This window comes from Pollicipes pollicipes, unplaced genomic scaffold, assembly GCF_011947565.3.
Source record: "Pollicipes pollicipes isolate AB1234 unplaced genomic scaffold, Ppol_2.1 Scaffold_5724;HRSCAF=6776_pilon_pilon_pilon, whole genome shotgun sequence".
Taxonomy (NCBI): Eukaryota; Metazoa; Arthropoda; class Thecostraca; order Pollicipedomorpha; family Pollicipedidae; genus Pollicipes; species Pollicipes pollicipes.
Window position 1 is genome coordinate 54,949,042 of NW_023596746.1, and position 24,092 is coordinate 54,973,133.

A 24,092-nucleotide genomic window follows, 5' to 3' on the forward strand; every position below is an offset into this window, starting at 1 on the left:
GCTACTCAATGACTTTGGAATGTGTATCAATTACCGCGCTCCTTTGATAGAAATGTACATGAATTATTTGTAGCTTTATAAATGCAAAGTTATCGCGCCGCTCGACACCTGCGCACCTGTCACGCTCCCACTGCGTTCATATCTAAAATGTTGCCGTTTTAACGTGACGTGAGCTCCTTTACAAAGCACAAATGGATTGAAATCATAAAAGAGAAGTAACCAAAGCGCTGTCGTTTCGCACGCGTCGTGTTCTGGGCCTGTACCAGCGTTACCAGGTCTGTACCAGCGTTACCAGGTCTGTACCAGCGTTACCAACAGCCACCGAGGCGCCGATCGGCAATCCGAGCACATCCCGGAAGTGCCAGAGACGTTGACAAATGTAGTGGCGCTCCATTAGACGTAACTACCGTGAAACGAAGCAACCAGCTACACAGCCTTCGATGATTCCGTAACTCAACCAACTTGACGTCCAACATAGCGGTCGCGCATCACCCTTCGAGTCGTCCAAAATGCTTCAATGTCTCACCGTTCCTGTCAGGTGCAGCACGCGCGGACCAGGGTGCACACGTGCCAGGTACCCATGTTCCACGCGCTAGCACGCGGCGCGAGTGAGGACGTGCGTGTGGATCGCCGGCGTTATTGTGAGAAGGATGACGTTCCACCGATTTACGGTAACACGTGTTTGTCGCACGCGTGTGACTGTGGTTTCATGAGTTTGGTCAGAACAGCGGCGGACCAAGCCAAGGTGACAGGACGTGTATGTTGTTCTCGCCGGCTTGGTGGGTCCCCCGCAGCCCTCGTGACGTATCGGCCTCAGTGTGTCATATTCAGGGATGCCATTCGCCCTCAAACTCATTTACACACTACACGCTTCACTATAGAAGTCTACAGGTTTGAAAATGCAGCCAGTGCACCCTGATTTAAAAAGGTAATGGTAGGAAAAATTATCATGACTTCCCAATCCAACCGAGGCTTAATATTTCTTTTACTCCCGCATCCTTAAGCTTATCATTAGTTTTTATGACTGCAACCAGGTCTCAGAAATTGCTGATAAGGGAACAGCTACTTTACTCAGATAAGCGCATTACTAAGTGGAAAAGAACTGAAACCATTCTTAGTTTGATAAACTTGTCTGGAACAAAATACAGAAAGTTGCTTCTTCAGCCTTGCTCTTCACTCCTAACTTATATTACTGCGAAGCTTCCTACAACAATCCTCCCAAAACATGTGACGTAGTATTTCCAAAAGCTTACTTGAACAGGCAACCAACATGTAGTGTTCCGCTCCACCTACCCTTTCACGTCACGAATACACTAATGACACTGTGACCTTGAGGATTCCCAAGACCAGGCAGCACAATTATGTGGTATCAGCAGAGCCTCTGTTCCTTGACAGAACACAGGTCTCAAGTGCAAAAGTCCTGCTGGGACGATCAAGTGTGCGACAGCACACGCAATGCACACCTTAACAAAGGACTTATGCTTTGCGTGACAAAGAACGTGTTGGTATGGACTGTCGTCACGAACCACTGCGACACGACCTTGAGCGTGTGGCCAGAAACGTCGGACACGCCAGCCCGTGGTCACCTACCGTGAGTTCTGGAACCCCCGGCCATACCGCATCAGCTGGAGCCGCGATCACAGCCAACAGCAGCACCGCCCCGCCCCGCCCACCGACGCGTCTGGCGCACAGTGCCGCCGCCCGCCGTCCAGGTGGCAGGCGGCGCCGACCGTACACGGCCAGGGCCGCCGCGCCGCCAAATAAGGCGCCGGCCGACCGCGGGACGTCCGATAGTGAGGGATGTCCGACGGCTGTCCGGTCAGGGGCGGCCGCTCTTGACCTGGCCGGCCCGCGGCGGAGACGGCCGCGTCCGGTCAGGAGCGGCCGCTCTTGACCTGGCCGGCCCGCGGCGGAGACGGCCGCGTCCGGTCAGGGGCGGCCCCGCTCGGCCCGGCCCGCCCGCGGCAGCAGACGGTGCCCGGCTGGGTGTGGTGCCCAGCTGCCCTCCTCCCACCGCCGGAGCTGACCAGGACGTAAGACCACACAGACGGGCACGGCTCAGTACCACCGCATGCGGGCCGCCACGGCATGGAGACTGGCGAGGGCACAGATGCAGACCAGGAGACAGGGACTACCAACAGGACTCGACCGGTTCGACGGGATCAGGATTAAAGAACTGCACACGGCCATTCGCGCTCTGGCTCGCGTTCTGCAGCTGCATGGAACTATGGCGTCACCAGTGTCCTGATGGCTATCGTGCGATAATACGGGAATTACTTAACTGGGTAGGATTACCGAACTGGTCGGCTTTGGCTTGTTAGACTGCACTTGGAAGGAGGTCATTGACCCGCCGCTGGTCATGTGACAACCATCTGACACTCACCATAGTCTACTTGTCACGGCGAGGAAGCCCACAAAAACACATGGCGGAAAACGTCAGTGCCTCATTCTGCGTCGTTTCGTGCCATCACTCGTAGTCTGTTCGCCCCATGAGTCCGGCACTCATACGGCTCGCCTCCGGCAGAAGAAAAATAGGCGCGGCGGAGATGCGCGACGCTGACATCGCTCCATAAGCGGAGAAAGAGGGAACAGCTTTCACAACGCATGAGATTCACTGCAATCACCCATTTGCGCCACTTCTTAGCATTTAACTATATGTTTACAGAACCAAAAAACCTTCCGTAACCTGTGGATCAGAGATTCGCAATTAATGTGTTACGGGAGTGTCCTGGCAAACCGCTGCGTCACATAATCCCCTCCATCCCACATCAGTGACGTCACGTCTGTCGTCTCATCACGACAGTCCGAGGTCGAAGCACCCAGATAGCACCGCCACCAGGCGCCCTTCGACGTAATCAACAGCCAGATACGGGAGCACGGGATCCGTTCCCAGCACAGCTCCGGACCCATGACGCGGCCGTGCTCGGCCGCGGCGGGAGAGCCCTCCATCGGCCGCCGCTCCGGGGAGTGCAGCGTGGTCCGTCCGCGGGCCGCCGCTCCGGGGAATGCAGCGTGGCCCGTCCGCGGCCCGCCGCTCCGGTCCACAGCCGATTCCTCGTCCACCTCGTCCCTCTCAGCGCAGCCCGACGCGTCTCAACGGGCCCCACGCCAGGCTCCGCGCTGCCGCCGGCCTGACGCCGTGTCGGCCCGACGGCCTGAGCCGGCGCCGAGCGAGTCAGGCGGGCGGATCGTGACCGGCCGCGGTCGATGCTGACGAGCGAGCCGCCGCGCGCGACCTGCCGTCCCAGGTGGGCACGACCCCGCCGCCAGCGGACGGCGCAGCGGGCGCCACGAGCGCCGCACCCCGGCGACCCGCGTCACCTGGCGAGCAGCTCCGGCCCGCGGAGATGTCGCCTGCACGTGACGTCCGCCGACCGGCGCCGGCGTGGAAGAGAGGCTGGCCGGCGACGTCACCGCCGCCGCGCTGCGCGAGGCCGGCCAGCGGCCAGACGGAAGCGGTGCAATCGTCGCCAGCAGCGGTCACCGTCCGCCGCGATAGAACCTCGTCGTCCGGCGTCACGGCGGCCAGCCGGGCAGAGCCGGCGCCTCCCTGCGTCGGGTTCAGACAGCGGACGCGTCCGTCCCACACGGGGACTGTCCGGGCCCGCACACTGGACCGGGCTCGGAGAGGACGCCTGGCGGAGGCAGATCGGCGGCGACGCTGTGCTCGGTCCGCGGCCAGCCGCCGCTCCACTGACCCGGCCGGCAGCGCAGGACCACGTCAGGCGGCGCTGTGTTCACCCCTCTCCCCCGCCCCCCTCCACTGACCCGGCCGGCAGCGCAGGACCACGTCAGGCGGCGCTGTGTTCACCCCTCTCCCCCGCCCCCCTCCACTGTCGACGGCGGCGCAGGACCACGTCAGGCGGCGCTGTGTTCACCCCTCTCCCCCGCCCCCCTCCACTGACCCGGCCGGCAGCGCAGGACCACGTCAGGCGGCGCTGTGTTCACCCCTCTCCCGCCCCCCTCCACTGACGACGGCAGCGCAGGACCACGTCAGGCGGCGCTGTGTTCACCCCTCTCCCCCGCCCCCCTCCACTGATGACGGCAGCGCAGGACCACGTCAGGCGGCGCTGTGTTCACCCCTCTCCCCCGCCCCCTCCACTGACGACGGCAGCGCAGGACCACGTCAGGCGCTGTGTCACCCCCCCCCCCCCCGCCCCTCCACTGACGACGGCAGCGCAGGACCACGTCAGGCGGCGCTGTGTTCACCCCTCTCCCCGCCCCCTCCACTGACCCGGCCGGCAGCGCAGGACCACGTCAGGCGGCGCTGTGTTCACCCCTCTCCCCCGCCCCCCTCCACTGACGACGGCAGCGCAGGACCACGTCAGGCGGCGTGTTTCACCCCCCCCCCGCCCCCCTCCACTGACGACGGCAGCGCAGGACCACGTCAGGCGGCGCTGTGTTCACCCCTCTCCCCGCCCCCCTCCACTGACGACGGCAGCGCAGGACCACGTCAGGCGGCGCTGTGTTCACCCCTCTCCCCCGCCCCCCTCCACTGACGACGGCCAGCGCAGGACCACGTCAGGCGGCGCTGTGTTCACCCCTCTCCCCCGCCCCCCTCCACTGACGACGGCAGCGCAGGACCACGTCAGGCGGCGCTGTGTTCACCCTCTCCCCCGCCCCCCTCCACTGACGACAGCAGCGCAGGACCACGTCAGGCGGCGCTGTGTTCCCCCCCCCCCCCCGCCCCCCCCACTCCGACCCGGCCGGCAGCGCAGGACCACGTCAGGCGGCGCTGTGTTCACCCCCCGCCCGCACCCTCCACTGACCCGGCCGGCAGCGCAGGACCACGTCAGGCGGCGCTGTGTTCACCCCTCTCCCCCGCACCCTCCACTGACCCGGCCGGCAGCGCAGAACCACGTCAGGCAGCGCCGTTATTCACCGCCGCGGAGGCCTGCCCTTGGAGACGGGTCTGAGTCAGCGCGAACCCCAGCCCTGTCATACACGCCAGCGGACGGCGCGCTTGGCTGATGGCAACCCTCCAACAGGAAACGCACGCCGTCAAGCGGGGGTCAGCGGCCCAGCCCGTCACGGGCGTCCCGGCCATGAGAGTGAGGTACTGACAGGATATCGGCACGGGCACCCACAGCTCACCAAACAATACACCGGGCACTGTACAAGTGAACTCATCAAGCGCACCATAACTGGTCAGCTAATCTACTTACCGCATTTCACCAGGCTAAAACTAAACTACATAGAAATTCGTTCCACTTAACCAACACAAAAAGGCGTTTGGAGATTCAGTTCATCATGAACTGTAAGTTGCTTTGTCTTAGGTTGAGGCCCCCCCCCCCCCCCGCCCCATAAGACGACTCCCCCTTGACAGTCACCACGCCGACGTCTACAGCCAATCCCGTAGTTGAGACAGAACCCACACATCCTCCACCTCAGCCACACAGCTGACGGACGATGCACTCGGCTGCTGCGGTAATAGCCGACCATTCGACGCTGAGGGCCGGAATCCACTGAGCAAATAAAGCGCCCATCCATGACATAAGCAAACCCTCGGCACCTGGCCGGTCTGGGAGCCTGCCGGTAGGCTCGTCAGCTTGAAGGGACCTGGATGGCCGGGCGCCCTGCCAGCCGGCCCGGCCGGGTCGGCCTGCCGCGCCGGCGGCAGCGTTCTCGCCGGCTCTGTACCTAGTCCCGACACCCCGCCAGGGACGCCGCCCCCTCACTGGCACGCGCCGTCCCAAGGCAGCCGACTGCGACGTCGTAGACGACTCCTGGACGGCGCTTGGCGGCGAGAAGCATGCCTCTGGCGCCGCGGTGCGGCGTCATCAGACGACTTCAGCGGCACCCGGCCGCCCGTCGCCGACTCCAGGCGGGTGACGATAGGGCGCAGGTGGCGGCGCCGGATCGACTGGAGCCCGGCCAGCGCCGCCGACGCGGCCGCCTCCCCCGCGCACCCGAGGCCAGGACGCGTCACCGCGCCGCCCCGACCCGCTGAGTCAGAGAGGTGCGCGGTCTCGCAAGACCGGCCTAAACCGGCCGCACCAGGACCCGAATACCAGCCGAGGACGCTGCCGGCGATTGCCTGAGGTCCGCTAGGCGCGGTAGACCGGAGGTGGCGAAGTGAGCTCATCACGCGACGCAGCACGTGCCGGAGCGGGCTGACGCACAAGCCGAATCAAGAATGCATCGTCTGCCACGTTTAATGCAACAGCAATGCCACGCGTGGAGCACAGCCCCATTTGGCCTGTGGGGGAGGCCTGACGAAAGGGCAGGAAAACAAAGCACGGCTTCAGCGTTAATCCCCCCCCCCCCCCCCCCCCCACTCCGGACGTCAGGCCAAACGATGGAAACTTCACGCACATCTGGAAATGAGTAACTGGTCGACGAGCCCAGCGAGAAAAAAAACCTGAAAACGGTAACATGGTTCGAGCATTCCGCCCCGCGGACCACGATATCGGCATTTGCGATCATGCGTCCCACTTGACCTATGCTCTCGGCCGCAGATCGCTCCAACGCGGGGAGGACGGGGGGGGGAGGGGCAAAGGGCACGGCTCGGGACGGCTGAGGGGGGAGAACAATCTCTCGGGCCACACGGCCTGAGTCAGCCCGGGAGCTGGAGGCTCGCCCATCCCGGCCGCCCACACACCGCACTGTTCTCCGAACCGAGGGACCCAGCCGGGACGGCGCCGAGTCCCTCGGCCGGACCAACCGCGACGACCGGCGAGGAGCAGCTGAGGACGAGAGCAGAGTGCAGCGGAGAGAGCGCTGGTTGCGGCGGAGGACATCAGCTGGCCCTGGTGCAGGATCAGCCGTCTCTAGCGGGGCTCGTGACTCAGCAGAGCACTGACTCAGCCGCGGTCACCAGCTGATCTCCCCGGAGAGGACGCCAGCTGACCCGGAGGAGCCACCAGCCCAGGTAAGGCCACGCCCTCGCCCACGCCCATAGCTCTCCTGTCGGCCCGACACGACACCATTCCTGGGTGACGCGGGCTATGGAGGCCAGCCAGCCAGCTCCAGCGCAGCCGACGGGTGACGGCCAGCGCTGGAGGGTCGGCGAGGGACCGCCCCACACACCGGCGCCAGGGGAGGGGGCGCGCACCCGGGGCAGAGGGACGATCCGACACAGACACAGCGCAGGACCCCACGGCACAGCAGGTCCGGACACCACAGCACGCACACGCGCCGGCACACGGAAGCCAACGCGTCCGCGCACGGACGGCCACACAGACACAGGACCACCCGCAGAGCGGAGCGAAGCCCTCGCTGCCGGACGCTGGCATCACCACACCGACAACCACACACACGCCCGCACACACCCGCACACACAAGGCTGCGCTGTACTTGCCGCTGAACTGGGCGGAGAACTCGCCGGGGGCTCCGAACAGGGACATGACGCAGGGCACGTGGGGGCCGCCGGGGCGCGGGCTCGGCACTCACCGGGCGCCGCGGCGCCGCCGTCGCCGGGCGAGCAGCGCTCCAACCGTGACGTCACCGCCTCGAGCCGGCGCACCAGCGGGGCCAACTGGTCTGCCATCGTGCGCGCGCCGCCGCTCACGCTATAAATAGCCTGTCGGCAGCGACGCGGCGTGAGCGTCGGTCGACGGGCCGCGCGGCGGCCAGAGCGGCACGGCGTCCACGTGCGGCACCACCGCCGGACGCCAGGGGCGCCTGGACGCCACAAGGTGAGCGGCGGGGCGCGGGCGGGCGCGGGGCCACCGCACCGCTGCAGGGAGGTGGCGGCGGGGTAGGCTGGGCTGACTGAGGGGAACACGGTTTTCATCTGCTCGAGTTCAGCCAAGCATCACGTCTTTTAAGGAACAAAGCAGGTCATTTTTCAAGCTAAGCAGGCCTTCTTACTCAGCGTTCTTGGCGTCAGGAAAACATGTCTTAAGCTTCTGTGTTTTGGGGGAGGCTTCACGATTAAGTCTGAAGTGACATAACTTTATTATGTTATGATGTGCTGCACTGCTGGTTAAAGCACATTTCAAACAGTCCCTGCATCATACATTATACACTTATGGATGTTTGCAGGAGCACTCACGGCTGTCATTTGGCACTACTACTTATTACTTGTAAGTGAATTGCTCAGATACAATGCACCAGTCAAGAATAAAATACTGAAAAAAGCTCCTGGCCTTTACATCAAAGATCTGCCAGCCAATAAATTCAGCCAGGTATGTGACGATTCTAGCACTCTCAGACACATGTACAAGCACAACTTGTGTGAGATGCTGCGAGCTGGAAATGGACATCAATCAGGATGGAAAATAATGGTCTATCACGGTACCAAACAGAGCCATGGGATATCACTCGTTCACAGGATAAAAAAGTGTCCACTGACCAGCATCTTGCCTCAACTTCTAACCAGAGATGCCAACAAAAGGCAAACACAGCAGCATTCACACAAATGATTAAACATTACTATGCAATAGTACACACGTACTACATGTTAGCATCACACATTACCACCTATACTATTTCTGCGAACAAAAGGCTCATGAATGACTCCTACAGGGTTGAGTTCATGGGGGGGGGGGGGGGGGGGAGGAGGCACGGGGCCAGCGCCTAGTGGCTCCGAAGGGGCCCGTAGCCGGCCCAACTGGTGCATTTTTAAAACACAAAACGCAACAAAATTGGGCGTCCTTGGACTTGCAGGCGACCAAAAACAGCCGCAAGCGAAAGTAAAGAGTCCCACGAGAAGACCGAAACAAAACTTAAATTATTGCAAAGCTGTTATTTGACAATTTTAAGCCTCATTACGCTGTCCAGGGCCCCTATGCCGTTTCCGGGGGAACTATATGCTCACTTGCAGGGCCATTCTGATCGTTAAGCAGGTCTTCCACTTTGCCCTTGCTTTTTAGTATTTGCTCGGGGGACCATGCGCTGTTGCTGGACCCTTCCTGCTAGGGTGCCGGGGCGCTCTTGTCAATCAGAGGTCTTCCACAGATTTTCTCCATTCGCCGGAAAGGCTCTGTACGCTATAGCTACATGTTAACCTGCCAGGGTATTCTCGGTTACTAAGGCGCACTTAACCTAATGACACACTCGCGATATGCTCATGGGCCCGCTACATCAGTCTAGGGCGCATCCAATTCTCTGACTTGCTTAGGGCCCTTCAGTCTTGTCGGGCGCCCACCTGCTAATTTCCTTGGTCACATCGGTCGTTCAGGGCACACCAAATTGGGTCTTGGGTGCTTTCTTTTTTAATGGAGGGCCCTACCCACTTATCAGAGTCCTATCTATTAACCTGCTCTGGCACGCTAGATTGTTTGGGAGCCCTGCACATTGGGTATTTTAATGCAGGGCCCTACGCTCCTGTCGGGGGCCATCTTATAGCGTGGTGGGATACACTCGATCCTTTGCGGGCCCTCCACACTGGGTCTCAGGTACTTCTTATTTGAATGGGGCTCCACAGTCTTATCAGGGCCCTATCTGTTAACCTGTTGGGCACACTCGATTGTTCAGGAGCCCCCCACATTATATCATGGGCGCTTCCTATTTAAATTGAGGACCCTACGCACTTGTTGGGGCCCCCTCTGCTCGCCTCCTCGGTTACACTGGATTGTTCGAGACACTGTAATTAGCTCTTGGTGTTTGAATTTAGAGCCATACGTTCCCGTTGGGAGTCATCTGACAATCTGCTCGAGCGCACTCCATCTTTCGGAGGCTCTCCGCACTAGGTTTTGAGTACCTCTTATTTGAATGACGGGCCCTACGCGCTTGTCGAGCCCTTTTCTGGTAAGCTGCTCGTGCACATTCAACCGTTCGGGGGCCATTCACATTGGGTTTGGGTGCTTCTTAATTGAATGGAGGGCCCTGCGCTCCTGATGGGGCTCCATCTGTTAACCTGCTGTGGTGCACTCGATCATTCCGGGGCCCTCTTTATTGTACAGTGGGAATTTCAAACTTGAATGGAAGACCCTACACTATTGCCTATTAACCTGCTCTAGCACACTCAGCTCACTCCGGGGCCCTTCATGCTGTCTTGAGTACCTCTTATTTGAAAGGATGCCCCCATGCTCTCGCCGGGCCCCATCTATTAAGCTGCTCGGACCGTTGGCGAGTACAGAGGGAAGGGGGGGGGGGGAGTTTTGGACCATGCCCCATGGACCATGACGGGGGGACCGATAGGTTTCGAAGTGGCCGATAACTGGCTGATCGGACACAGTTCCTAATAAAAATGCAACAAAACTGGACGTGTTTGGGCCTACAGACGACATAGAGCGGTTGCATACGAAAAGTAAGGAAGTTTGTAGGTAAGCAAATCTAAATCTTTGCTGATTAAAGGGTGGTGATTCAGGGAAATTGTGGGGGTCATTGCACTTTTCAGAGGCCTTACGCTGTTGCCCGGGCCATATATGTCCGCATGCCTGGTCGATTTCATTGCCTTCCTGAAGCCTTCCACGCTAACCTGGATCTCTTATTATTTTTCCATTTTTCTGGTAGATGATCATAACGCTGCTGTTGGGCCACTATCTGCTTCCCTGCCTGGGCACTCTTGATCGATCGGGGCCCTCCACCGATTCTTCTCATTCGCCCGAAAAGCTCTAAATGCCTTTTCCACGGCCCCATATGCCGGGGTACAATCAGTTGCTCAAGGGCACTTGATATTAGTCTCGGGTTTTTCGACTTCTTCGGAGGGCCTTGTGCTGTTGCTGGAGTCATATAAGGTAAGGCACAGGGACAATCAATGCTTAGGGCCCCTCTACTTTGATCAGAGGCTCTTTTCCTTTGATCTCATTTGCAGAGGCACTCTTCACTTCCATCGGACTCTTTCCTTTAACCTGCCCGGTCACTTTCGATCGCACGGCGGCATCAATTCACAGGTCTTGCTTAATTCCCCTCAGAGGGTCCTGTGCTCTGGCCGGGGCCTTATGCGTCAGCCTGCCAGGGCACTACCGATCGTTTTGGGGCCCACCACGTCAGTCTTGGGTTCTTTTCACCCGCCCCGAGGACCCTATACTTGTTGACGGGAGCCTCTTTGTAAACCTCGTGGGGCACCCATGATCAGCCAGCTTCCATCCCTGTCAGCCCTGGCGCCTTAACCTCAGGGCAGCAGTCGTGTATGCGCCGATGAATTTTAACGCGCATTTGTCGAAGGTAATTTTACATGCCTCCGACGTCACATGTCATTTCCTTCGGGGATTGAGTGTGCGACAGCTATCAGGTTTGTGTGCGATGTTCTTAACATATTTTGAATGCTTGAATATTTTGTACTTGTTTATAACAAATACAAAATTACACATTAGTCATCAGCCCCCAGCTGATTACAATGCCCAGCTGGTTAGCCATAAATGAGCTAGGAATTAAGTCTGCGCTTAGTTTTCATGCCATCTAGCAGCAAACTTGAATGAATTTTGCCTGTTTTTCTGAATTATTTAGCCTAAAAATCACAGGATTTAATGTCATCTTGAGAAAATGAATGAGCTCCATGTATGTGCATGCATAACATGTTCAGCTTTAGCACAGTCAATGGGTTCCCATATTTACTATATAAATACATATATATATATATATATATATATATATATATATATATATATATATATGTATACATGTGTATATACATACACTATTTAACACTTATCTTAAAATTTCATGGCCAGAATGTAAGGATATTTTTTGTCAGGGCCCCAAATTCCAGGGGGCACCATGTTACATGCCCCTCTTGCAGAAATCCTGGATCTATCCCTGGACTCCTATACAGATATTTTATTTCAAAATGGTCTAGTTTCAATTATCTATCAATATATTCACAAAATATTTTCAAAGCTGAATGAAATAATCAAGAAAAGTCACAGCTATTTCACATATTCATTCACACATTCAATAATGCTGAAATTTTGTGTTGGTATAAATTGCTTATGGTCTTGACAATTATATGCAAATATGATGTAAAAGGAATAAGCAAAGCTATCATTTACAACATAGTATAACATACTGAGGGCAGCTCAGAGTTTACGACACACCAGTGATCATCTTTCACCTTACTACAGAACGATGATGACTGAACAAGCAATGTGTTTTAATACCTTTCAAGTTTGTGAAAAACCAGCAGTGTCATTCATCTTGTTGCCATTGGGACAATGACACACTCAGCTGTTGAGGCTATATGGCACCACCTGCCTCTCACTCTGACAGGAAGGGCAGACACCAAGGGTTTAAGCCCTGTATGTCTGGTTTCCCAAACACACAGCAGTTAACACAGACATGTCAGCCAATCCCCCACCAGCATCCTTGCCAGCCATTGTCTGTATCTTGATGCATATAGTGGCTTTGCAGAGGCATGCATCATATCTAAGGTAATTTATATTGCTTGTGAATCAAAATTTCCAGTTACATGAGTTGGGAATTATTATGGGCTCATAATCGACCTTCAATGTACAAAGAGATAATGGTAAACCTACACTATCAGGCAAGCATTGGCTATCTTGATAAGACATGTTTCAGACTGTAACCATGGTCAATGAAATTCATGGCATGTAGGGATAAGCAGCCCCAGAATGTTGATAGGCAAGCAAGTAGAGATCACAGGTGTATACACTATGATTTGTATGTAACCACGCCAACCTATCTTCCTAGCAAAACCCCAAGATCCCTGCGGGCACTACTTAGCAAAAAAGGTTGAATTTGATCGCCGAAACGGGTTCCGGTTGAATCGTTCTCACAGAGACACAAAGAAGGTAAAAACGAACCACACCGACACCACCTACCTAATAAGTCACCACCGCCCTTATCACTGCAAGCGCACTCCCACCGCCGCTCCCCAAAATCCCAGCTACCGTGCAGGATCCGTACCCGGTGAATCAGAGGCCACAAGGTCGTGAATCATGCGCTTCAAGCTACCCCCGCGACCACCTCTTCGACCGTATGGCCGGACGGATCCCAGTGTGGCGAGGCATTCAACTTTGAGGAAAACTATTACACGAACTGGAACGCACTTATTAGACAGCTGATGGAAGGGGACGCCGAAACACGAGCCAAACACCTTTAGGTCTAGCCAGGGGTGCAAATTTTTGTAAATTATTGGGGGAGAGGGATGAGCCAAACAACCGACAATCAACCCCCATTGTATTTCACCGGACTCACCCCATTTTATTTTGATCGAACGTTATATATGTTTTTAATGTTTGTATAATTCAAAAAGTCTTTAATTTAAACAGTATAAAAGCCATGCAGGGATGGACCCAGGGAGCAGGCGCTGGGCGCATGCGTTCCTTCTGATCGGCATGTGAAGGCGTCCCTTTAGAGGCCACTTTAGGGCGCCGGTGGCGCTCTTTTATGACGGTCATGGGAGGCAGCACGCATTTCGGTTGTGGGGAGCGGGGATGGGGCTAGCCAAGAAGGACTCAGGTTGTCCCCATATTCTAGATTTTTCACGTGAACCTCACAAGCCATCGCGTGCCTTATGGCGCTAGGTAGGTGAAGTTTATTGCATCGTTCATTCGCTCAGCTGTTACGATTTTGCCTTGTGTTGAGAGTAGGCATGACTTTGTTATGAGAGCGGTACGAGATGCCACTGCGCAGAAATATCAAAGAAGACAGTTTTTGTGTTATGATCATCTTTTACCCACGTTTTTTTGTAGTGCTCCAGCCAAAAACATTGGGGCCAAGTCAACATTGGGGGGCCCAACTCAACATCGGGAGGCCAGGGCCCTGATAAAAGAATACGAATCGACACCCGTGGGTCTACCCACCCGGCGTCAAAAAAGGGATATGCATGAGTGGAGATGATTGTGTCCAACGAATATTTAGAATAAAAATATCTAGCGAATACTCCAAAGTTGTGCTACTTTGATCCTTTCGTCAGTACATTATGACGTCATGAACATTTTATGTACGTTTTACATCAATTTCATCTTCAGCTGGGAAAAAAGTTAGCAAGATAAAGACAAGGTATAAGAGTTATAGCAAATTCTTTCTTGTTAGGGAGTACTATTTTATTTGAATCTGCACTCATTTCCGTGTATATTTCAGATTTATTTTTCGACAGCTGTTTAGTAGGTAATTTTGTAGATGCGCGTCATAGAAAACTGGGGACTGGGTCGCCAGTTTCATTTCGAGGTGCTCCGTGTTGGGCTACGCCGTCGGAGCGCTTCGGAGTTTTTCTTCTCTTCGCTTGATGAGATCAATTGACGTTCGAATCTTCGTGGAATTGTTGGTACGTGCACGTTTGGCATTCCCCTGCCATTTTTGTGTTGCCTCTTAGGCAACAATGGCGTGGCGTGCGAATTAAACTTGGGCGCATAATACGACTGATTTGTGGTGTAGGTTGACATTGGTACCTTATTTACAAAGTAGCATTGTACATCATTTGTGTTCTATAAGATAGCAAATATAATATATAATCATAAAACGGCTACATTTACACTCTTACCTTCAAACTTTAATATTTACAATGGTGAATGCCTGAGTGCTCCAGAGATTGCTAGGACATAGCATGTGATTCTTCTGAGAATGCGGTCTTATGAAGAAAGTATTCAAAAAGGCTGGAATCTTGCATTGCTGACAAACCTGACCTAGCCTAACATAACTTAACATAATGTAACCTGACCTAACCTGACCTAATGTAACCTAACCTAACCTATAAATAGCCTAACCTCACATAACCTAACCTAGCCTAACAACCTAACCTAACCTAGCCTAACTTAACCTTACATAACCTAACCTTACCTAACTCAACCCAACCATAGCATTGCTACCTGACAAACCTCCCCACTCACTCTCCTTCCACCCATGTCCTATTAAGATCAGTGCCATCAGTGTGACATACTGGCATTTAACCAACCCCTGCAGTTGCTGTAATTGTGATAAAGAGAGTAAGGTGGTATTTTGGCCATGAAATGTTCCTGTTTTATGATTATTTATGGTGTCATATCATAAAATACAATTGGTGAACAATTTAATTTTGCAATATCAGGTTCCAATGTATACCATGACATGAATTAATTAAGCTGCTGTCTTTTCAGGTTGTTTTGTAGTTCATCAAGTACTGGCTTACCTGCAGATGTGGAGCAGGTCTTACCAGCAATATCCGTGGTTCTGTGATTGTTTGCGTAAGTACACCATACCTAAATTGCAAGGCTGCATGTGTACACCCTCCAAAACGGAGGGCGGTTGTGCACCTGGCTTATACACACTCCTAAATGGAGGGTGGCTCCACACTGGGCTCACACACCCTCCAAAAAGCTTTCAGAGGGTTGCACGCGCCAGCATACACGGACTGCTGGTCTTTAACTCAAGCAGAGGCGAGTATGCAGAATCCCGTGCGAAAACTCAGCTCAGTGTATTATATGCGTCAGACGGTCGTGAAATTCATCAACCCACGCTGAGCCAGTTCTTCTCTGGTCATAAATTATCAGCCGCAGGGTCCAGATCCACGATGGCTGGGTGGTTAGCGCCCCGGTTTCACACGCTGCAGATCCGAGTTGGTATCCCGACGGTAGCAGCTGTTTAGTGGGTGACTATGATGTATCGGCGTGGGATGATGACGCTTGCTTCACTTTTAAACGCAGTACATGCTAACTTGGGCTTTTTATATCGGACAGCAGCGCAGTTTATAATGCCGAAGTCCACACTCAATAGAGATAGTGAGAATCCTGTGAACGTTGGCCGTAAATATAAATGAGGCCAGCAACTTGTGCAACATAGGCAGTCCTATTTCACCTGAGAATGTTGAACCGTAAATCAGAATCAATTAGTGAAAAGTTCGGTGCACATTTCTGTTTCGGTCGATCGCTTAAAGGTCATTCCGTCCTAGCGCGGGGTGTCGGCAGGTTGCTATTTTGGCGACATGGAGACGGGTTCGTCTGGTGGGTTCTCCCGGAGGCCCTCACAGATTGCATCCTACATTGGTGCCTTCCCTGGCGTGGAAGACCCTCTGGCCGGGGCATTTGGCCCGGGATAGGCGCAACAGCCCTCATTAGTGCAACAAGATCCCTGATAACCGCAGATGGTCCAATAACTGGCACGGAGACCCATGTTTGGCAGACGGGCCCTTGGCTGAAACTGGGTGAAGGGCCCCGCAAGGGCCCCGGGTCACCTCTGTCCGACTCTGGACTCCTTGCGTCACAGGGACCCCATGTTGGGCACTCTGGGTGCCTCACCGTGAAAAGGCCACGCATCGTTGTAGGGACTCTGACCAATGCAAATCGCGGGCCTCGACCTCGTTCCTGTTAAGGAAATGGAGGCCCCAGGGCTCAGAACAACACTGAGTCAACTAAACGGTGAAGTGATCTCTGGCCGGAATAAGGGCCCGTATTGTTCACAGGGGTCCACAGTCGGTGAAATAGGCATATTGACTGTCATTTGGCATCACAGCCATACGGGCCGGGATGACCTGCAGACTTTCGACCCTTACGACCCTTCAGCCTTTCCATCGGGCCGTTGATCGTCAGTTCTGAAACGCACATCGGTTCCTCTTTGAGCACCCTCGAACATTCTCCAGGACCGAATCGGGAGCCCGTTTCAACACCGGACCTCCGGTTAGGCGCTGTGGGCCCCTGGCCGACACAGGGGACCTCATTGACCCAGGGTGCACGGGCCAATCAAAATTGCGGGTCCTGGCCTTGTCCCTGCTGGGGAAATAAGCTCCCAGACCCAGACCGACACTGAGCCGACTGTTCAGTGTTGGTAGAGGCTTAGCGACATAGAGGCTCTCATCGTCCCACGGGACCCAGTCGGTGCGACGAGCCTCCTGACTGATATTTGAGGGTCCGATTCGCGCCCCTTTAATGACCTCCAGCCAGCCTTCTCTCACTTCAGCCTTCGGGTCCTCAAATCGGATTTACGGTGCTCCCATTTGAGGTTTCTTCGTGGTCACCTGAATGGCACTTCAGGCCTGGAATCAGTCACTTTCTCTGACGACATTCCGGTATCGAGGGCAAACTGAGTTTGGGGAGGTTCAAAAAGTGGAAGGAACAAGAATGTCCCCCCCCCCCCCAAATCTGCGCTAACAAGCCAGTTCCTCCTCGACTTTGGTCTACTTTCTTGGAGGAGCCCAAATAAAGGGGGATGGGGGTCTTCAATGACAGAAATCTGCGCCACTGTCCAGTGCTATGGACTTCAGCTTTTTTCCTTTTCAGACAGGTGTGATATGGCCATTACTTATGTCACCATTCAGATGTCATGGGATGAGGGCGTCCGCATTGATCACATCACCGTTCTGAGACCGTACCGCCACCGGGATTAGAACCCGGGCTTACTGCGTGAGAGCCAGATGCAGTAATCACCCGGCCAGGGCACCCTCGGGTTCAATTCTGTACAGTGCAGAAACACAGAAAATTGGTTTGAAGTAGATGGGGACAATTTGATGACCGCCTCGTGTTTATAGCCAATATTACCTGCTTTCTTTTACTCACAACTCTAGCTTTTTATTATTTCAGTGAATAAATTGTGTAGTTTAGAATTTTTTGAACAGTGGAGATTTTTGGGGTGGAGATTTTGAATCGGATATTTTTTTAATCGGAAATCGTAATCTGGAGATTTTTAGGGTGTATCACTGTAAAGGCCTCGTGCGTAGTCTTGCTCCATTTTGGAGGGTGTATAAGCCAGGTGCGTACCCGCCCTCTGTCTTGGAGGGTGTCTAAGCCCAGTGCGTAACCATCCTCCAATTTGGAGAGTGTATGCGTACTGCCTAATTACAACACTGCCTGTCCTAAATACCCGGTGGTTGCTTAGCAGTTCGCATCTTGAAAAACGTATTCACTACATGTTTTTGTTTCAACAATTGTTGCCATCAAGCTTAGGCATACTGCGTAGTGGTTTTGCCATTACTGCATGAGAATGAGAGTTTTCCAAATCTTAAAACAGTTGTGATTTAGTAAAGCCGAGTAACGCATCATTTTGGTGTATTTTCATCCATCGTAATGCCACTGTTTACACTTTTCAGGCATCCACAGGGAGCTGAACGGCCTCCATCAGACATTCAAGTGGCTTCACCTAACAGTGGCCCTCCATTCCTACCTTGTTTACATGTCCTTTGACGGATTGAAGTACTGAACCAGACCTCCACCTGCCTCAACAAATTGTTTGCGTTTTGGCAAACCTAGCATAAGTCTAGAATAAGACGGCAGTCTTTCGTTGCTAAGCTTGAGCTCTCCACGACCGTCGCTCCGTCTCGGATCATGTCCTCCCTACTGAGCGTGCGCCGCGTGTTGGGCGCGCCTGCCATCCGGCTGGGCCGGCGCGCGCTGACCACCGGCCCGCCGCCCGAGGCGCTCTCCGTGTTCCTCTCCCAGTCCAACAACGTCTTCACCAACCTGGCGCTGGAGGACTGGCTCTACAAGAACTTCCGGTTCGGCCGGCACAACGTGCTGATGGTGTGGCGTAACTCGCCATGCGTGGTGGTCGGCCGCCACCAGAACCCGTGGCGCGAGGTCAACACCGAGTACCTGCGCGCCGCCTCGTTGCCGCTGGCGCGCCGCAACAGCGGCGGCGGCACCGTCTACCACGACATGGGCAACCTCAACCTGACGTTCTTCACCAGCCGGGAGCAGTACGACCGCGGCGCCAACCTGGCCCTGGTGGCCGAGGCGCTCCGCCAGGGCTGGGGCTTCGACATCAGTGTCAGCGGCCGCGACGACATCCTGCTGGACAACGTGTACAAGGTCAGTAGCAAGCGCCGCAGACGCCTGGGCGAGGCTCGATGTGGGCGCGCGGGAGGGTCCGCATCACGGCCTTGGCCTGCCTGCCTGGTACGGACGCCTCCTGAACACGGTGGAGGCTTGCGTCGCCGAGCGTTCCGGGTCTGCAGGGCTGCATGATGACCAGAGCCTTCCGGGTCTGCAGGGCTGCATGATGACCAGAGCCTTCCGGGTCTGCAGGGCTGCATGATGACCAGAGCCTTCCGGGTCTGCAGGGCTGCATGATGACCAGAGCCTTCCGGGTCTGCAGGGCTGCATGATGACCAGGGCCTTCCTGATCTGCAGGGCTGCATGATGACCATTCCCGGATCCGATGCGTCGGCCGTGAGCCGTCCAGGAAATTGCGGGGCCGAAACCGGTTGCCAGCGGTTGATGCGTGTGCGCACTTCTCAGGACAGTGCGTGCTCAAGGTCGTTTCCTTGTGCGTGCTTGGCGCCCAACCGGGCGGCCGGGCGGCAGCGGTGTGCGCTCCTGTAGTCAGCGTCAGCGACATCGGGAGGTGTGAGGGCGAGGCGTCGGACAAGGCGTCAGAGAGCCGATGTCCCTGTATCACGCTGCCGCGGTGGAGGGTGGCCACCGAACAGGCGGAATGCATTGTTACATGTTGTCAGCCGATGTGAATTGAGTACCAGGAAACGCCAACAGAACATTTGGCTGTACTGAATGCGGCGTCTGGGAAACCAGAGGTAAGGGGGTGGATTCCGGGCGATGCCCGCCCTTCCTGCCAGGGTGAAAGGCGGGCGACGCCACATTGGCGCAGCAGCTAAGTGCTTCTTAAAGCCTCAATGACGCGTACTAAAGGCGCTGGTGGCTCTCCTCCCTGATCAAAGGTGACTGGCTCTTCCGTGGGAAGAACAGGGGAGGGGGGGGGGGAGCTTCACCACCTTGCGGTCCCCTTGCCTTCCCATCTGACAGAGGACCTGACCTGCCCAACATCTCCGGGCCCGAGGAGCCGCACGGCCTCCGCGGCGCGAGACGGTGGCCGGCGGCCGGCCGCCCAGTCTGCCCACACATTGGCATCCGGAGCTGATGGCTCAGCCCGGCCGGCATCGCTGCGCCGTCCACGCGTAGGGGCTGCGAGCTGAGTGTCTGAACCGGCCAGCTGGCGGCTCCCGGCCCGCACGCACCGCGGCCGGGAAAGCGGCCGGGTGCCGACGCCGAGGGCGCAGAGGCGGACTCAGGCCCGCGGCCCGGGCAGGCGGCCAGCGGCCGGCGGAGCGCCGTCGCTGACTGGCGAGCACCGCTTGTCCGCTCCCCCGCTCCCCCGCCGCCCACCTGCCCCGGTTGGTCACCTCCGCTCTGCAGCCTTCGGCTCGTCGTCTGTCCTTTGGTAGTGCGCTGTTCCGGTCCTCTCGGTGTGAAATCTATGCCGTCTCCTCCTTGCCGAGTGGCGCTTCCTCCGGCCGGCCGCGCAGAGCTCGGTTCGTTGCCGCCGTCCGAAGGACGCCGTCGGCCGCTCTGTTACCGCTGGCTGCAAGCAGGGGCGGCGTCAGCGACGCGCCCAGAGCGGCAACGTACCTCGGGTCATTGGTTCGGGAACACAATGCGCCGGGGAACGCGAGCTCTAATCGACTGATGCTAGATACAGCGGTGGTTAAGCACCAACTTCCGTGTGAACTGTCGTCCGCGGGCCGCGCATCGGGCCCGGCGCAGCGGCGCACCGAGTTGCAGTTGTGTGCCTCTGTTTCGGTCCGAACGCCGTTCAAGGCCAGGCTGGCGTTCAACACAAGGGGCGCGTCACAGGCGGGGCCTGTGAGTTGTCCGGCCCTGCACCGGCGCCGACCGGACTGGCGATGGTTCCCGAGGGCCTCCGCTGCATGACGTTGACGTCTGCCTGGGTGGCTACTGTTCTGGGAGGTCTGCTTCGCGAAGCGCTTCGGCCCGACCAGAGTGACGGCACGGGCCCGTCACAACACACCGAGGCCGGTGCGCGCGTGCATGGGTGGCGTCGGAGGGCGAGGTCAGGTGCGGCCGGGTGGCAACAGTGGCTGCGGCCGCCGACTGACACTGCACGCGGCCGGCGCGTGATCAGGGCGGCTGCCAGGGCGGCCGGGCCGGTCGAGGTCTGGCCGCCGAGATCGCTCGCCTCCCGGCGCCAGGAGCGGTGGGATGTCCCGTCAGGCCGCCTCTCCGGGCGGACGATGCAATGCTGCTGTCCGGGTGGAGCTGCCCTTCCCTCCTCTTGGAGGACAGGACGTTGGCAGCGTTTTAGGGTGACTGGTATTCTATCAGCGTGTTTGCGGGCATCCGCAGTGTTAAAATAAGTGTCAGAGTAAACGCCGCACCGTCGGCGGCCCAATCCACTCTCCATATGGAGTCTGTGACCCGAGCGCGGGTGAAACTGGCCTGCTGACGTCATGTCTGACGTCACGCTTGCTGACCGGGAACTGGTGACGGCCAACGCTTGGTCCGTCCGCATTAACTCTGGCGCTGACCGGCGCCGTCCCGCGACGCGACGGAACATCACGCTCCAGGCCCTGTGGCGCCGAGCTGGCCCGCTGCCAGAGTCGGAGACTGGCCTGCTACGCCCCGTTCTTCGTTGTCGCCGCCCGCCCGCGGTGCGTGTTTGAGAGCCGGTCAGCAGCGGAGACTCCGCCGCTCGAATGGCTGAGTGTCTCTCGTCAGTTTGGTGGGCGACAGACGACCGGTCTCGTACGTGCCGGTCCGGCTGCAGACTGTTTGCGACTGACAGGGCCCCGGCGGGCTGCGGCGGCGCCGTGTGGCGCTGTTGTCCCCGCCGACCTCCCCTGTGGGAGGCGAGCTCGCCCTGGCGCCACCTGGCGCTCCGGCCCCGTCCAGATCTCCGCCTCCGCTACCGCCGCCGGCGCCGCCGGCTCAGTCCGTCTGAGCTGTCCTCGGCGCGGCGCGCGGTCCACGCGGCGGCCCGCACTAACGACGGGTCTGACCGCCCGTCCAGTCTGGACCCGGCCAGACGCCGCACGCGACAGCAGACTGCGCCCCGCCCACGCGCTGTTTTGAGCTCCTCGTGCTCGGCTAGTGAGGATCATCCGTGGTCACCGCGAGCTTAAAGGCACGGCTGTCCCCTGTATTTCATTATTTCATTCGTTTGAATGAGGGCGTGGCGTAGTTTGGCAGCGAGAGTCTCCCCGTGCTGAATGCAGTCTGACGGGCTGGCTACGACGCGGAACTAAATGATGTAGCGCCCATTTCCCTCGCGGCAAATTGATACATAGGTGTGATAGCCGATTACTGTGGTTGTGTATGGTCTGGTTTTATTATTATTTTTGGTCAGCATGGCGTTTTCAGAGCTATGTGGTTAAGGATAGAGGACAATACTGTGGCCGTCTGAGGGATCCCAGCTGCTGAGCCTGACTCTGCGCAGGGACCCCTCTGTCGCACTCTGTGGGGGCGCGCGAGCGGCGTTTATGCCAGGGTGGCCATGGTGGCGGCTCATGACTGGCGGCCAGGGCAGGGTGCTGCGGCCAGGCTGACGTTCCGAGAAGTTACGACTAGGAGGTGAATGGTGTAACGTCGGGTGTTTCCATGCATCAACGGAAAACCTTGATCGCAGTGGCGAGCCGACTGAAGCTCGAGACAGTCCTCAGCGAACTCAAAAGATCGCCCTTGCACGGATCTCAAGCACAGCCTGAGACGAGCGCTGAAGGCACAACAAGTGCTCGTTGCTCGCCCACAGCCCGGCTGTGACCGGTGTGCCGGTGTGCGCCCTGGCCTGGCTCCGGCCTACGGCGGACACCTCGCCTGCCGATGCGGCGGGCGGTGCCGTCCCAGGACAAGTCACAGCTGTCGGGAGGGGCCCTGGCGCTTGCTCGGCCATTGGGGATCACTTGGTGTCAGTAACGTGGTTTCAAGGCAGGGCTCTGAAAAAGATTAAATAGGAAAACAGATGGCTGTACTGCTGGCGACCAAACTCTTCGTGGAATGACGTGCCGCTGGCGACCAAACTCTTCGTGGAATGACTGGGGGAACGCTGTATTCACAATTCCTGTAGTTCGTGCAGGTATGTTATCAGTCCGGTTCTGCAATGAAAACACAGTCGCCTGACTGCAAATTTCAGTGACACGTGGAATTCTCTCCCGCCGGGCATATGAAATGAACCACTCGTTTGTTAACTTGGCGTCAAGTCGTCAATCTGTCTTCGCAGTATACGCCCGTGCCGGGACAGCGTGGCGTGGCGCTGTAATGGCCGCCGCGGACGGGCTTCCGTCAGGAGCGTTGTCAGGCTTTGACGCAAGGGAGGACCGTCTCGTGCTCGGGGAGGGGATGACAAAGTGATGCCCTGAGCTTGAGCTGATGCACTGAGGCCGGACACCTAGAATGGCGTGAGCCTCGTTGCCGCAAGCCTCCGTGTGGAGGACCATGGCCTCCGCCGCCACACCTGAGTCCTGCCTTCGTGACACTGCCCTCTGACAACACTGCCCACTGCCCACTGCCGTTGGTTGGACCGATGGACGGGGTGCCCTCTGCAGTTACATTGAAGCATGGCGATCGCCTCCCCCTCCCCCTCCCCCTCCCGCGGTGAACGGCAGGTGTGGCGTCGGGCGGCCGACGGCTACTGCGCCTCAGCTGCCGCTGGCCTCGCTGTTTTTGTTGGTTATGACGTCACCCGCGATGTAAATGGCGGCGCAGAAGCGGTTGATCGCGACCTCATTATACTGCGGCCTGGAAGTGACGCCCGTGCTCAGTGAACTGTGCACACAGGGCTGCGGGAGCCGCAGGACGTGAAAGCTGTGGCGGAGGATCTTCGCCGACATAGTGTTTAGCAACGGCTCCGTTTTTTGGTGTGGTTCTGATGCGCCTTAACTGGCTGACTGTGTCGTGCTTTGAGTATAAGCCAGCGTAGAATTTTAACGAGTTGGCCGGCTGTATTAGCTGGATCCTGTTTAGACACCGGCCGTTTGTTATTGTAAATGACGCTCTCACATCGTTGACAAACCATATTTTTCGTGACTGCCAGCCCATGTTCCAGCTTTTCCCACGTTGATCATGCACTTCCTGCCGCGTCTTGTGCTCTGTGCGCCTGACGCCGTGTGGTCGCCTGCTGTGGTGGCTCGCGCCGGCGCGATGCGGCCCCGCTGAACTCCTGTGTGTGTCCGGCAGATCTCCGGCACGGCGGCCAAGCTGACCCGCGACAGCGCCTACCACCACTGCACGCTGATGGTGAACGTGGACACGGACAGCCTGCAGGCCGCGCTCCAGCCGCCGCCGGTACGTCCGCGCACGGCCGGCTCACGGCCCGGGCTCGACCGCTCCGCCGTTGGACACGTCGGGACAGGAGCTGCCCCCCCCCCCCCGCCCCGCCGGACACGTCAGGACAGGAGCTGCCCCCCCCGCCCCCCGCCGGACACGTCAGGACAGGAACTGCCCCCCTCCCCGTCGGACACGTCAGGACCCTTCCGGACGCGCGCGGACGCGGCTGGCTCACTCCTGACAGCCTCCGACTGCTGGGTGGCAAGGATGGCTCGCTGACCGGGCAGCTCTGGGTGTTAGGACGTCGGTCGGAGGCAGGTGTTG

At 57.2% G+C, this 24,092-nt stretch overlaps 2 protein-coding genes across 4 annotated transcripts in view; one reads left to right on the forward strand and one right to left on the reverse strand.

The window, feature by feature from the left end:
* The window catches only part of capt (adenylyl cyclase-associated protein 1), a 27,942-nt gene extending 14,803 nt beyond the window's left edge, over positions 1 to 13,139 (reverse strand). The window contains 2 exon segments of the mRNA XM_037227655.1: positions 7,393 to 7,522; positions 12,669 to 13,139. Of these exon segments, the coding sequence (XP_037083550.1) occupies positions 7,393 to 7,489 (97 nt within the window). The 5' untranslated portion in view covers positions 7,490 to 7,522; positions 12,669 to 13,139.
* Lipt1 (Lipoyltransferase 1) overlaps positions 6,584 to 24,092 on the forward strand; it is a 22,915-nt gene continuing 5,406 nt past the window's right edge. Inside the window, exons 1-4 of one of the 3 annotated variants that reach the window (XM_037227659.1) lie at positions 6,584 to 6,871; positions 14,925 to 15,011; positions 17,846 to 18,563; positions 23,679 to 23,786. In XM_037227659.1, the coding sequence (XP_037083554.1) occupies positions 18,081 to 18,563; positions 23,679 to 23,786 (591 nt within the window). In that variant the 5' untranslated portion in view covers positions 6,584 to 6,871; positions 14,925 to 15,011; positions 17,846 to 18,080. Of the gene's footprint in view, positions 6,872 to 7,550; positions 7,638 to 13,318; positions 14,117 to 14,924; positions 15,012 to 17,845; positions 18,564 to 23,678; positions 23,787 to 24,092 lie in introns of those variants that run through there. The other 2 variants (XM_037227658.1, XM_037227657.1) reach the window with 2 other exon arrangements.